Source organism: Chionomys nivalis, chromosome 7, assembly GCF_950005125.1.
Source record: "Chionomys nivalis chromosome 7, mChiNiv1.1, whole genome shotgun sequence".
NCBI lineage: Eukaryota > Metazoa > Chordata > Mammalia > Rodentia > Cricetidae > Chionomys > Chionomys nivalis.
Window position 1 is genome coordinate 47,653,206 of NC_080092.1, and position 16,029 is coordinate 47,669,234.

The 16,029-nt window shown below is 42.6% G+C and overlaps 1 protein-coding gene across 6 annotated transcripts in view; it reads right to left on the reverse strand.

Moving 5' to 3' along the window:
* Positions 1–16,029, reverse strand: part of Dnah9 (dynein axonemal heavy chain 9) — a 341,979-nt gene that overhangs the window by 193,209 nt on the left and 132,741 nt on the right. For all 6 annotated transcript variants that reach the window (XM_057773503.1, XM_057773502.1, XM_057773504.1 and 3 more), the window contains 4 exons: positions 13,712–13,922; positions 9,235–9,362; positions 7,473–7,581; positions 6,638–6,785 (listed from right to left, as the gene is read on the reverse strand). In XM_057773503.1, coding sequence (XP_057629486.1) covers positions 6,638–6,785; positions 7,473–7,581; positions 9,235–9,362; positions 13,712–13,922 — 596 coding nt within the window. The remainder of the gene's footprint in view (positions 1–6,637; positions 6,786–7,472; positions 7,582–9,234; positions 9,363–13,711; positions 13,923–16,029) is intronic.

Sequence of the window (16,029 nt, forward strand, 5' to 3'; positions counted from 1 at the left end):
GCTCCGTGATTTCACACAGGTGCACCTCGCATATCCCATACCTAGATCTAACCCAAGGGATGGACAGCCCCTACAAAATGGTTTTGAAGGGACAAAAAGGAGGATTTATAATTGTGTTTTGTTAAGTGAATGATACTAAAACCCTTAAACATGAGATCCAAGATGACAGGCAGCTCGCAGCCACATTCTACTAGAATCTTCAGGGAATAAACTGGGAGACGTTAACAGCTCAGAAGAGATGGGCGGTATTCTTCAAATGCCTCTAGCGTTAATAGCAAATCAACTAGGGACTTTACAAAGCAGGGGACAAAGCTCAGAGTTCTCCCCAGAGGGGTCACCTCACTCCAGGGGCTTTTCCTTCCCCTAGCAAGGGAGTGTCAACAGCAGGCAGTAGCAGCCACAATTTATGGCTGAGAGCCTCAGGACGTCTGTACTGTACTTTTAGAAGCAAATGTTTTGGAGAGCTGGAAAATGGGATGGGGGTAGGAGGCAGACCAAAGTAAGCTGCAATGGCAGAAAAAGGAGACACACTAGGGAAATCCTCTCTTTTTAGACTATAGGGAAGCAGCCTGGGAAAAGCCATCTTACAAAGACTCCTGCTGAGTTGGTGGTCAGGTGGTGTGGCATAAGACATAAGACCGTCTGCAAACCATGCTCTCGAGAGACCCAGAGCAAGTGTCATGGTGATCTATCCTGACCCCTGGCCTAGGAGAATTCTAGACCGCTGGGAAGAAGCTTTGAATCAGAGCCTCACACAGTAGTCAGTGAGTGAAGGCCTGGTTAGAGCAAGACTCTGTAGGGGAACAAGTGGTGTGGCCAACACTAGGAAAAGGGACAGCATTACAATGAGATTCCTGAAGCTTACCCAGATGTATGACGGGCACCTGTGGCCTGACCTTGCAAAGAACCACTCAGGGGTGTATCAGGCATCTGGGAGCCTGGGAAGGAATACTGAAGGACTTGAGATTGGAACTCACAAAGTATGACATATTGGATTCATATTCTATCCCCACCCAGGTCTCCTCTTTACATCAATTCCTCTTTTGCTTTATAGCCATGCCAACTTTGCATATGATCATGCTGGGAGATGCAGAAAATGCTTTTGACAAAATCCAATATGTCTTCATAATAAAAGCTCTAAAAAAAAAAAACCCTGGCAACAGAAGGAACATCTCTCCAAATAATAACATCAGTATATTACAAACCTATAAGCAACATCATAGTAAGTGGGTGAAGCCCAAAGCATTTCCTTTCAAGTCAGGATTAAGACAGAGGTGCTGTGTTCGTTCTTTCCACTCTTGCTCGATGTAGTGCCTGAAGTCTTAGCTACAGCAATAACACAATAGAAGAAAATGAAAGGGCTATGTTTAGGAAAAGAAGTCAAAGTGTCTTCATTTGTAGATGATATAAAAACTCCCTAGGAAAACCCGTAGAAATGATTATTTTCATAAAAATTAATATATAAAATCAGCAACATACTGAGGCCGAAAACCTGTGCCTAGTAGGTCATAGGCCTTAGGGGGAACCTACTAATGTTTTGCTAAATGGAGACAGTATTCAAACAACTTCTATTACTTACTGCTGTGTCTACAGATTAGCACATCCCTCAATCCTCACAGGGAAGCTTCTTGCAGTAGATGGTGATTAACGCAGGGACTCTGCCATTCAATGTACAATAAGAGACTGGGGAGGGTTAAGTCCCAAACAGAAAGTCTATTCTTTTCCCTAAAGACTAAGGAATCACAGCAGAAGATGGGGTAAAAAGAATGCAAGAGCTAGAGATGGTGGATGGCTTAAGAAAATAGTGTTTTCTACATACACAGGGCAGTTAGTTACACGTTTTAAAAATAATTGTGACCACATGCATACAATCAGTGTGAGCTCAGACCAGACAAAATCTCAGCATGGAGGAAACGTGGTGGGCACAAAGTCCTATCACTAGATGAGGAGTTATTGGTATTTGATAGCTGCTGGGAGAGGGAGAATCAGATTTTTTGTTTGTTTTGTTTTGCTTTTTCGCACATGGCATTGGTAGAACAATGACTCCCCAGAGCAGGCCTCACACCCAAGAGTATTTGACAACAAAAACTGGACTTGATTTTTTTTGAAAGAGAGGGAACAAGAAGTTGGGTAGGGAATGTGATTGGGCAGGGAGAGAAGTGTTATCTGGTCTTGGAGGAGTTTGGGGAGGGAGAAGTAAAAACAACTGAAATATATGAAATTCCCAAATAAGTATAAAATATTAAAATCAGTATCCTTCCTAAATACCAACCACCAAGATGCTGAGAAAGAAAAATGGGAAGCAATTGCATTCACAATTGCTTCACAAATAAACCTTGGCATAAGGAAGAAGACCTGTATAATAAAAACTTAAACTATCTAGGAATGAAACTGAATAAGAACTTAGAATCTCTAAAAAGCTGCCCATGCTTATGGATGTAAAGAATTAATATTGTGAAAATGTTACAAAAGTCATCTAAATATTCACTGGAGTAGCTATAAAATTTCCAATGCCATTCACACAGAACTCAAAAAATTAAGTTCATATTGAAACAAACAATGCTATGGGTATCTAAAGCAATCTTAAGCAGAAATAACATAGTTGGACTTCATATCACTTGATCTCAAATTATTCTACAAAGCCATAGTGACACAGACAGCAGGGTATGAACACAAAAGCAGGCATATAGACCAACAGGATGCAATAGCGAATGCCCATATCAACCGCACTGTGGCTATGAACAGCTAGTTTTTGGCAAAACTAGAGGAAATACAGCTCCTTTGAGAAATGGTGCTTGGAAAACTTGAGCTTTCCTGTGGAAGAATGAAACTAGATCCCTATTCGCCAACCTGAAAAACAATCAACTTCAAATGATCAATTACCTTACTGTAAAACCTAAAGCTTTGAAATGGTAAGAGAAAAAAGGGAACTATCTCAAGATTTAGATATAGGAAAGGAGTTTCTGAATACTATTGCAATTGCTCAGAAAATAAAGTCAGGGGTTGCTAAGTAGATCCTCATAAAATTGTAAAGTTTCCATGAAGAATAGGAAACAATCTAGTGAAAAGACAGTTAACAGGGAGAGAGGAAACCTTTTCTAGTTACGTATCTGGGCAAGAATCACTATCTAGAATACATAAAAAACTCAAAAAGCTAAACAAAAAACCCCAAACAACTCAACGAAAAAAAAAAGGACTAATGGAATGAACAGACAATTTAAAAAAGTTGAAATACAATGTTTAAGACACATGTGAAAAAATGTTCATCTTCACTAATCACCAGAGAAATACAAATCAAAACAATTCTGATAGCTCATCTTATTCCAACCAGAGTGGCACTCACTGAGGAAACAAACAACTTCTGGTAAAGATGTGAACAAGAGGGGAACACTTATATATACTTCTGGTGGAATGCACACCAGTCCAGCTACTACGGAAACCAGCATGTGAGTTTCTAAAAACACTAATAGTGCACCTACCATATGACCCAACTGTACCACTCCTGGGTACTTACTGGAAGGTCTCCAAGTCAATATATCACAGAGTTGAAGCACTATCCACAATAGCTGAGTTATAGACTCAACCTGGGTGTCTGGCAACAGAAGAATGGATGGGAAAATGTGGTATAGATACATAACAGGAATTTTCTTGTATCATAAAGAAGAATGAAGCTGTGCTTTTTGTAAGGGAATGAATGCAATTACAGATGATAATATTAATCAAATCAAGCTAGTCTCAGAAAGACAACTATATTTTTTTCTTGTTTGCAATTCCTAGATTTTACATAAACACTTAACATCATGTACGCATTCCTTATGGGAAGGTAGAGGTGAAACTCAGCTAGGAGAGCAAGAGGACTGATGGGCATGGGGTGAAGGGGTGCAGAAGGAGATCCACTGAGGGGAGAGCAGATGTAATTGCGTGGCAATGCTTTTATGTGACAATGAATATACATAACAAAACAAAACAGAAAATATCTTCATATATGTTGGCGTCCCGTAGGATCCCAGCAGAAATAAAAAGAAGAGAGAGACCAGCTGTTGTATAGCAGTTTCCTTGAAGACTGAACCATTCTATCCTGTTGTGGAATATTATTTTAAGATGTGTTAGATTTGTTTATGCTGTAGAACATTTGCTTTAATGGTACAAAGATATGTCACATTCCTCTATGTTGAACTTGTTTAACTCTGTGGAGCTGCGTTGTCTGTCTAAAACACCTGATTTGTCTAATAAAGAGCTGAGCAGCCAATAGCAAGGCAGAAGAAAGGATAGGAGGGGCTGGCAGGCAGAGAGAGCAAAAAGAAGGAGAAAAAGAGGGATAGGGATTCAAGAGAGTTCAAGGAATGAGAAGAGGAGAGAAGGATTCTGGTGGCTAGTTGCCCAGCCAGACACAGAAAAAGGAGGAAAGAAAAGATATAAAGAAACAGAGAAAGGTAAAAGCCCAGAGGCAAAAGGTAGATGGGATAATTTAAAGTTAAGAAAAGCTGGCAAGAAAAAAGCCAAGCAAAGGCTGGGTGTTCCTAACTGATAAGAAGACTCGCTGTGCTTTATTTGAGAGCTGGATGGTGGGCCCCCAAAGAGCTAAGAGAAAAGAGCAAACAACCAACAACACTATCCTGCAGGGAAGTTCTTTAAGACAGAAGTTAAACAACTCAAAATCCCTCCAGGAAGCCCCTGAAAGTGACCAGGTTCACTTGGTCCCTCCCTTCCCTTCTCAAAGGTACAGAAACCAAGTCTTCTTAGACAAGCCAAGTGGCAAAGAAGACTCTGAGACCAGTTGCCTGGAAGAAGCAGAAACCATCTGAGTTGCCCGGAAGAGTTTAGATCAACCTAGTCACTTGGAGGCACATATTTCAACCTTTGAAATGCCTGCAGGATGCACAATGTTTAAGATTCCCAGATTTTGTGAACTGTCACCATGCCGGAGTGGGCTTCGGTGAGACAGCTGTCTTTGAGACATTTCTGCTCCTGTAAGAAATCCCTCGTCCATCTTCCTGTAGGTAAACCTAATAAAACTCCTTGGTTCAACAGGTTGGACACTGGTGGTGTGTCAAGCACTCCCTACCTGGGGTTAGTAGCCATATATATTGTGTCTTCCCAGGACAAGTTTTGTCCCAGCCCATCTTGCTAACACCTCACCCTTCTTTGATACTCTATCTATATAAGGTGCTTACTTGAGACACTGCGTTACCACTTCAAGTGTCTGCTGGCGTCCCAGAGCCACCAGGGCCTGAAGGCTTTTCAAAGGCTTCAGAGGTGGAAAATAATTATGAACCCTCCAAATCAAAATCAGTGTTTGATTAAATATCTAAGATATGCTACTATCTCAATGTGTAGACTGCAGCTCCGTTTCTAGTTGTACAGAATGTGCTGCTCATGTGGGTAGACCTATTATTTAGGGTGGGACCAGGCAGGGACTATAGAGCCAGAGTGTTTGGATCCCCTATGACTTCTTTGCATGCTGGAATTGTCCCTCCCCACTGCCTCTGTCCCCATGAGCAACTGGAATCACAATGTGCTTGACAGGCCCACGACGAAGGAATTAGACATTGTGTGGTGGGTTTTTACCAGCATCATCTCTGATGGCCATTCTTGTCCCAAATTATGGTAATGGTTCTCAAAGTCCCAGAATAAAGCATCAAATGGAACATAAACACATATACCAACCAACAAATTATACGACAGAGAAGGAGGGCTCAAGTCTGGGAGCCCTTTTGTTCACCCATGGTCTGTTCATGCTGTAATTGTTGACCGCTTAGTTCAGCATAATTCACTAGAACGTCTATTTAAGTGACAGCAGGTGTCATAGCTTGAATCTTGAATGTTTCCTAATGCCAGTGTGTTAGTGGCCTGGTCTCCATTTTACTGCAATTGGGAGGGAGCAGAATCGTTAAGAGGAGAGGTGTAGGGGGATCTTTAGGTTACTGGCGATGTGGATTTGCAAATACATTGCTATTCTGATTTGTTTCAACTTTCTTTTGCTGCCCCTACGTGAGATAAGTGGTTTGGCTCTGCCACATGCCTTTCCCTTGAGTCTCTATAGGCATCCCCAAAACAGGGTCAACTGATCATGGACTAAAACTGCAGATCTAGAGGTAAGACAAGTCTTTCTCTTTTTAGGAATTAATTATCTAGGGCATTTCTCTTTTGCAGGGATGGAAACCTCACTAATTCAGGTGGTCAAAATAAAAATGAACTCACTGAATCTAGCGTTGGGAGGACTGGTCCGGTGACATATCACTCTGATCTCACATTGTTACACACAGTCAGGAACAGGAAGTGGATCTTGTGTGCTTGATAAGTGTCTCCTTGACTCCTGGGCCAGTTGGAGGGACTCTGCAAACCTGAACTCTTGGTAGCTCTTGCCTCCTGTCAGACAGTTGCCTCCTTCAGACATAACCACAGGCCTCATAAAAGCGCTTTAAACCTTCCTCCCATCTCCCCTCACCTCCACTCTTGTCTGGACTGACAGCAAGTATCATATGCCCATCCTAATGTGTGTTCCCCTCTGCGAACTGCTGTGTCTGGAGAGCTCTTGTTTCTGAGAGCAGGACAGAACATCAACAGGGCTTCAGCTATGAGCCAGCAGGTTCTTTATGGCTGCGCTGATGTACTTTCTTCCTGTGTCTTGGCCTACCTGGTTCTGAGGGTGTCCAAGCAGGTAGGAACGTATTTGTCAAACAAGATGGTCAGGTTGGCTCTCTCAGTCTGGACCTCCCTCTGGTCAATCCAGCTGCTCACTGGAGGGTTCCACCCCAGGTCTGCAGGGTTGATGTACAGGATCCCTGAGTATACGGGGGATATGGTTCAATGAGTATTCCAAGCATGCCAATAGATTCTTCACCTTAGGAAGCCAACTTCTCAGTTCAAAAGTGCTTAGAAGATTGGACATAGAATTGGGCCCTCACCTAGGTCAGAGGGCCACATGGATTTGGTCTTGAGGGCCAATGTCAAGTAATGGACAAAGAGAGAGTAGTGTTGGAAAGGAACCATTCTACCCTCAGTTTGATCATCTATCTCACCAGAAAGGTGCATTTTGTTCAATAGTCTTTGCTAATAAATTGATCGGGTGGAGACAGAGGGAAGTTAAGATCATATTGTCCCTTGCTACCAAGAGTTAAACTGACGTGGTGATGCTTGCTTGTCTCCACTGAAAAGGAGGTGATATCTGGCCTGAATATAACCTAATTCAAGACATCCCCATTCAGGGGGAGGCAGTCAGTTCCCAGATCAGGGGCTATTTCCCTTCCCACAAACACAGCATTTCAGAAGCAACAAAGTCATGTGGCCTGGGCCTCATTGTGCCTGTTTGCCCTTGGGGGCATGGTTTAAGGGTTGAGAACTAGGTCAGAGTTTTGAAGGATCAGGTTCACAGCTCCTGTCTAGAGCTTCCTTTAGCACCTGCCAAAGCAAATGTGATCCCATAAGCACCTGCCTCCCCCAAGTCCCTTGATTAAAAGGGTTGGTCATACCTGCTCTGGAGACGGTTGCGGGTGTGGCTGTGCGCAGGTGACTGATCTCAAAAAGGAGACGCATTGTGGGGTTAAGGGGAATCCTCTCATTGCTGGCTAGGGTCAGTACCTGGAAATCACAGGAGAGATAGACAATTAGGATGGAACTGTGATGCTGTCGTGGTTTGATGGTTTGATGGTGAAAACCCCCCATTGGCTCATGGGAACACTCTGTCCTCAGTTGGCAGTGCTGTTGGGAGGTTATGGAATCCTTGGGAGTTGGCATCTGCCTGGCAGAGGTGGGTCATGGATAGCAGACCTGTGAAGGTTACATCAGGATGCTACTTCCAGTTTTGTGCTCTACATCTTGGCAGTCAAGATGTGGAGACCCATCCCCACGTGTTTGCTCTTGGTGTGTCTTCTCACCGTGATGAAACTGATGGGGGTCAGCCCTTTCTCCTCTAAATTTCTTCTGTCAGCTGTGTAGTCACAGTGAAGAAGAGGTAAATAATGCAGTCACTACTGGAATTTGATGGGTTCTTTTCAGCTGGAGATATGGATATGCTATACCTTGAGAATGTTCCCTAAACAGCATAAAAATTAGAATCTTTTAGATGTCCTGAGACCCTGAGGCCTCCACCTCCATAGATGGATTAATGCTGAATACAAAGGCTTGATCCTGAGGTCTATTCTTTCTTTCCCTTTGCCCTTCTTCTGTCTACCTCGGATTACACGACTAGAAATTAGATATGGCCTCCTGACCTTGACTTTCCAGCCACTGGAATAGTGAGTCAAATAAATGTCTTTTCCAGTCTTCAGTGTTCTAGCACAGTAGCATAAAATATGGACAGGACTGTTTCCCACCGCTCCTCCATACCCCTCAGAGCTATGGAGCCCAGGCTAGCTGCAAACTCACGATATGCCTTCAAATTTCTTCTGCTTCCACCTCTTGAGTGCTGGGTTACAAGTGTGCCACCACACCCAAGTGTTTTCTGCAACAACCCTTTCTCTTTATTCCTTTGCACCTCGCCCACTCGCACCCTTGCCTCTCCATGCGTCTGGAAAAAGGTTATTTAAACACTTCAAATCGATGTTGATAATTTGAATGAACCAGACCATACTGGAACAATAAAACTATTAAAGGAAAGGGACTTCTGGTGTTATATTTCTGCTCCTCCTTCTAAGTGGCTCCACTGGGAAACCATGCATTTATCTTAAGAATGCTGGAGCCATTTGAAGATTTCCAATCTGGACATGGTTTCTTATCTAAACAAGTTTAGAAGCAGAGAGCAGCGTAAGAACCATTTTGCTGAGATGCCGTTAGTTTCCACTGTAAGAAATAATATTTACTCTTTGGGGACAGGCATTTATCATCCCACAGGGCGGGTGACAGACTCTGAATGTGTCTGATATTTAGTTTCCTTATTAAAGGGAAATGAATTATAAAAAAAAGATGTGAATGGCTGACTAAGATTCTTCTCATATTCTCTAAATATTAAAGGAACCCACAGACGGGAGATTCTGAAAGACGGGCAAACAGTACCAACAGTAGGGTAAGCAATGTCAAGGCCTCTCAAGCAGCTCAATGTGAGGGAAGGTATTTCTAGGGTGTCTCACTGAAGCCACTAGTGATGGCTGCTCACTCCGGGCTGACCATCCCGTGAAATGAGGATTTCTAGGTGTGCTGCCTCATTGGACATTTGGTTTCACAGATGAAATATTGTGTGGGTTCCTCCCCCCAGATGAATGCGGATTACATGCCCCTTGACCCCGGTCATGATACCTTGTTATCATCCATGACAGTGTTCAGAGACTCAATCCACATCGGGTCTATATCACCATCTAGTAAGATCCACTTGGGCCCGTCATGGGAGATGTTGGCAAGCTCCCTCATGATGGAAGAGAAGAGTCCTGTAAGGAACCACAGATGGCTTCTTTTTTCCAGCACTGGCCCTGGCTCTCTTCACACAGCTTCCCGGCATTGGCTACAACACTCACGAGTTGCAACCAGACAGGGCAGACCCGGCTTTGCATCTTGCTCTACCTGGAACCTGACACTAGCATCCGGGGCACATTCTTTCTGGGGACCAGACTAACCGCAGAACATCAGGAGGAAGGAAACAGTGCAGAAGTTCTTGGCAGTTCAGATTCTTAAGTGACAAGGGACCGGGACAATCATCTCGGCAAGCGACTGAATCACAAGAGAATTATCCAGCAAGGTTTGCAAGGTGAAGCTTCTGTCAGAGCCTTCGCAAATCTTGTTTATGAGAGACCATCCCTTTTATTCGTATTGTCATTACCTCGGAATCTATATATGACTTTGGGAAGGATTGATTTTTATATTAAACTCTCCTACTAAATGGCAGGGTCTATCTTTAAAATTTTTTATTCAGGTATTGTTTTATGCCAACACTAAAATTATATAGTTTTTTTAAAAATCTATTTCATTGGCCAGAATATTCCTGAATATTTCATAGGCTTCACTGTTAATTTGAATGGAGTTTTCTCCTTCGTGTTCTCACTTTCTGCTAACTATTGCCAGTAGAGAGAAAGGTTACTAAATTATATATATTTTATGTTCAATTATCTTTAATAAATTGTCTTATTAACTCCAGTGATTTTTCAATAAAGTCTTCTAGACTTTTCTTACTGTAGAGTTGCAGAATTAAGAAAAATCTTTTTTTCTCTTTAGCTCCAGTTTATACCATATATTCTGTTTTCATTGCTTTACTGCATTCTCTGAGCCCAGAGAGCAGGCTGAACAATAAATTTGACTAAACGCTCCCCTGGCTTGTCCCTTTCTTAACAGATAGGGTTTATGCATAAGCACTCAGAGAGGTTGACTTTGCTTTGGGCTTTAGGTACAGAGTCTTCATCATATTGGGGTTTCCCATCTGATCCCTTTTTACCTAGGACTTTCTGCTAGAGGTGGCTATTGAACTTTCAGTCTTTATTGATCAATTTATTTTCTTTTGGCAATGTTTTCTGTTACTGTTCTATAAAAGCAATAGACTGATTAGTCTTTATATTCCAAAGAGTACAACTTGGTAAAACTCAACTATTCTTTTGGGACTGTTAGATTCTATTTGCTATTATTTGATTTAGAATTTTTGCATCTGCAGCAATAAGACAGCGATTTTCTTTTGGTTCTACATAAAAGCTGGTATCAAATTATTCTGGATCTAAAAAATGATTTCTGAGCCCCCTTTTATGGTTTGAAATGATTTGTTTTGTCCTTTTACAACATTCACATTTTCATTAGTTTACTCGCGTTCCTTACTTGCTATGGAATAAATATTTCTAATTTACATTTTGTTAGGGGCCATCAATTTCAGATACTATGTTATCTGTTCAACTATTCTCTTTAAACATTATTTCTACTGCTCCATGCATTTTCTTAAAATTATTTGAGCATATTCATACATGTACAGATGTGTGTGGAAGAAGATGTTCATGTGTGTGCAGGTGTGTGTGTAGGAACATGTTCATACATGTGTAGATGTGTGTGGAGGAACATTCATATGTGTGCAGGTGTGTGTGAAGAACATAGGGTAACCTTGGGTGGTGCTCTTATGTGCTAACCAGTTACTTTTCTTTGAGGCCAAGACCATCCCTGGCTTGGAGTTCTTCAAGTTAGTGAGGTTAGGTGACTAGTGAGGCCCAGAGACCTCTCTACCTCCTCAGCACTAGGATTACAAACATGTGCCACTGCTTGTCTTTCGTATGTGGGTTCTGAGGATGTATCTCAAGGTCTTGTGCACAAGCCAAACATTTTAATCACTGAGCTATTTCTCCAGGCATGTCCTTTCTCTTTATGTAAACACATACACACACACACACAAACACATACACACGTATACACATGTTCACACATGAACATGGGCATGTACACACATATTATATACTGTTTCCCCACCAAGAATGCTCATAATGAACTTATTGATCTTTACATAGAACCAATATTCATCTTTTCTATGTTTGTTTCTGTTTGTTGGTTTGTTTCCTTCTGACTAATTTCAGACTTTATTATTTTCACTTCCCTTAGGTATAATTTAATTGCTCAATATGGATAACAGCTTCCTTTATTCCCAGGTTGCTTGTTTTGATAGAGTTTAATGTCCTTCTAGGCTTCAGATCTGCAGATTCAGAAGATTCTACAGACTCCGTGTGAAGCATCCCATTCATTGGTTTTACTGTAGGTTTCACTTTGATTTTCCTTCTGATTCAAGTGCAGAGAACATTTCTTGATTTTCAAGTAGGAGATTGAGGTTTTTGCTAGTTAATTCTAATTCTGTTGCTTTATCAGAGAATGGGGTCTATAAAATGAGACTTTGGATTTCAATATACCTTTCTGTGAAGCAAACTGAATTTTAAACTTTTGAAATGATACCATGAACTTTGCAAACAAGAAAGGAATATTTTCTATTTACAGATTGCAAAATTGAATAATTATGTATCATTTTAATTCAATGATATATCTGAGAATTCTGTGTGTACACTTCTTGTTCTCTCTATTAGAACCTATATATGATTTAGAAAAAGGGTATAGAAAAATAGCCTACTACATCTTTAATAAATTCTAAAAATTTCTAAAAGGTTATATTTCATTTGCTTCAAAATTATGCTACTTAGTGACTATAAATTCTTGATTACTATATTGTCTCTGCCAGTTTCCCCAAACATAACATATATATTTAATATAGATTTAAATAGAATTACAGCAAAGTTTAAAATGTTGAATTATAATATCAAGCTCAAATTTAATATGGGAAAATAAGTACCTGAGAGTCCCCAAGGAAATTACAGCCAGGAGGTGGTGGCACACACCTTTAATCCCAGCACTCAGGAGGCAGAAGCATGAGAATCTCAGAGTTCAAGGTCAGCCTGGTCTACAGAGTGAGTTCCAGGATGGCCAGGGCTATACAGAGAAACCCTATTTGGAAAAACAAAACAAAGCAAAACAAAACAAAATTACAAAAGAATTGTGAGGGCAGGTTGTAACATTTACTTCAAAATAGCTGCCACCAGCACAGAGGAATGCTAGTTTAGGAACAGGAAAATATGAGAGCCGAGCAGCCTGGAAACCCTGGAGTCAGCTGGGTGTGCATGGGTTCAGTATGCAACAAACTGGTGTATAGACTAAGATAGAAAGAATGGTCTATTTAATAAATGGTACTGGCACAGCCAATTGCCAATCTGTAAGGAAATAAAGCTAATTTTCCTACAACTATCTCATACTAAGCCACCAAATAAATTCCAGATGGGTTGAAAAATGTTAATATAAAAGAATCCTTATTGAACAAATTTATGATACTATATCTGCAGCTGAAAATTAGATAGAGTTATAAATGAACAGGGATCCCAGCTGCTGCAAGAGTGAGACACACATAATGACCTTTAGAAAATTCATGGCAGGACGCAGCATGGAGTTCTGCAGACACATGACAGGACCCGGCATTAGCACCACAACACATGTTAGATGTCCCAAGTGGAGGTGCTGTCTTCGTGGCTTATGCCTGTGTATATGAACTTTTACACACGGATACAAAATAACAAAGGGAAACACTAAACGCAATTAAGACAGAAGTCATCACTAACAGGGAAATGAAAATCAGAGACGCAGCTCAGCAATTTAACTTGTTCTGGGTCTCTGAAACTCTTTAAAGAAGATCAGGCAGTTTGGCTCTGATGAAGTCAGACACTGAACTTTTAGGAGAGTCTGACATCTTCTCACCCAGACTGTAGGGTTTGTGGGTTCGTGATCCTCTGTACTGATATGGAAGGCAACGTGAGTCTACAAATCCTTCTAGGGTGGAGAGGTTATCGCTTGCTTCACTAGGGACTGGGTCCAGACTCTAGTCCATTGTAGGCACCTTCTCCATCACTGCTAGGTCAGTGCCTGTAGCAGGGAAGGGCCCTCTGTGAGATGCTGCCAGGTGCCATTTCTTTAAGAATAAGCCATGAGCTATCTCTTGAATCCATGCAAGGCAAGGCAGCCACACGGGGCTGTGCCATACACTTTATCTACTTTAAGGACCTTTACAAAATGGGGCTAGAAGAGCTCTCAGGGGAGGGACATTTGGAAAGTTAAGCTTCTCCTCTCAGTCCAAAGTGGCTTCCTCCTTTCTAATGCTCCTCTAATGTGTGGTGCCCTGCCCCTAGCTCAGTATCTTCTCCTTTACAGCTTACCCCTTGACCTTTGAGCCTGACAGGGACTCTATGGATAGAAAAGACTTTGTCTTGGAAAGTCTCATTCTTACCGTCCTTCCATTCTCGGGTGGCTGGGTTGATGATGCCAAAGAGTTCATCATTTGTAACAGCTTTGGGGTTGAGGTCAGTCCACACGGGGCGACGTTTCATGACCTGATAGGTCTTGTGCAAAGACCTCAGCACCTGTGACTTGCCAGTACCGGCGCCACCCACCACAAACACGGAGTGTCTCACAGCTAGCAGCTCTTCCAGCTGGACCACCTGGGAGGAGAAAGGGGCAGGTTGTCATGCGCATCCAACCACTGCTCTGTGAGTGAGGCTGGTGTGTGAAGTCAAGGGTGGGGTGGTGTTGATCACAAACATTGTGGGGTCTAAAATGCAAGGGACATCACGGTTCACTTATTCATGTGTCCCTCATCCACCCAGGTCAGTATCACTGGCCAACTAAGTTCTAAGAAGGTACCAGATGGGGGGCATTCCAATAGGCTGCCACAGCCTGATAGAGAAGAAAGGCACGTTGAGAAACCACAGAATAAGGTGATAATGCTCCAACACATGTATTTGCAAAGTGTTGTGGGTTGGAAGATGACAAGAATAGGGAAAGCTTTACAGAGAAGGGGGCATTTGAAACAGGGCTCTAGAGGTGAATAGGGGTTTGTCCAGAGGATGCACAGGAAGGATATTTTGGGGAAATGGGAGCTGGAGGATGACAGTGTAAACACAGGTTTGCAGTATGATGGAGTGTGATGTGGTTGGCTGGATGGTTTGAAGAAGATGGAATCAGAGAACCTCATGGAGACGGTGTTAGCATCCAAACCACTGTGCAGCCAGTTAGACACCAAATTAAGGCCTGATATAATATAAGCTATTGCCATCCTTCTGCCCCATAGGTAGCTACCGATAGCTTCAGAGATGAAGTCCTAACTCCTTAGACTAGCTTAAAAATCCCTTTGGCCATCTGACCCAAACCAGACACCCCTTTCATCTCTCATCCCCTAATATGCCCATTTCTAGCAGTGAGATGTTGCTCCTCTCTGATGCTGGTTTCCATGTTTCTGCATCCCGCTTACAAGGCACCCTTTCTGGATCACAGCCTTTGGCAGTATTGCAGTGACTACTTGTCTGTCTTACTAATGGATAGCTGGCTTGCTAAAGGACATCAGGGCCTTAAGGGGTGGGGCCTAGGGAGTGGCTCATCGGTCACTTGGGGACATGCTATCAGAAGTACCAGGGTTTCTTGTGAGAACCCACTGCACTCTTACGTGATGACTGTTGAAAGGAGACTCCTGCGCATGCTCACCCAGCTCTCGCTGGCTTTGTACTGAGATGTGTTCGCTTGCTTGGAGAGCACACTTCTGCCGTTGCTCCCTACTGTGTTGGCCCTCTGCAGGGTTGAGGCAACGCAGGTTGTATGCCCTTGAACTTTGAAGTTCCAGAGTCAACTGTACTACTTCTTCTACCCCCTAGATAGAAAAGTTACTTTCTTTGTTCCCGACCCTTGAAACCCCACCAGGATGCATCTCTGACTGACCCTACGGCATTCACTCTGCTCAGGGCTGCTTTCCCCTTCAGAAGCTCTGTCAAAGGGTAGCCTATCCCACAATGCCTTCTAGTCTGCTGAATCTGATACTTCTGCCGTATTCTCAGACAATTGTTGTGATGTGTGTCCCTCAGTTTCTTTAGTTCTATGAGCTATTGTCCTTGCCTCTGAGTGATTAAGATATGAATTTTTAAGGGATCATGAGCGTCAACAAGGACTCCATGGGACAGTTTTTGAGGAATTACTTTTTAGAATCTGAAGTGGGAAAGCAAATAGAAAGAAGGTAGGGGATGCTGTAGGGGATGATGTAGAGGATGCTGTAGGGGATGCTGTAGGGGATGATGTAGAGGATGCTGTAGGGGATGCTGTAGGGGATGATGTAGGGGATGATGTAGAGGATGCTGTAGGGGATGCTGTAGGGGATGATGTAGGGGATGATGTAGGGGATGCTGTCTTCTGACTGAAGGATCTTTAGCAGAGAGCCTCCATCTTATCAGTAGGAGCTGTAGAAAAGGAATAAAAGGGAAGAAAACAGAATGTCGTTCAATTGACAAAAATAAAGATAGGATTCTAGAAGGGAAAAAGATGGGGGAACTGGCAGGTGCTGGGGTGCTACATGCCCTGACAGGACCACAGAGTTCGGAAAGACATGACCCGCCCTGGTTTTAAGGCAACATCGTTAGTTACAAACATTGTATGACCCTCTGTGAATTTCACTCCTCTCTCTGAAGCAGGTGAATCCTAGGGTTAACCACTTGAAGTGGAGCATGCTCACCCTGACATTCAGAGCCCTCTTTATCAAAGCCCCCTACCGTCTCTCCAGTCTTG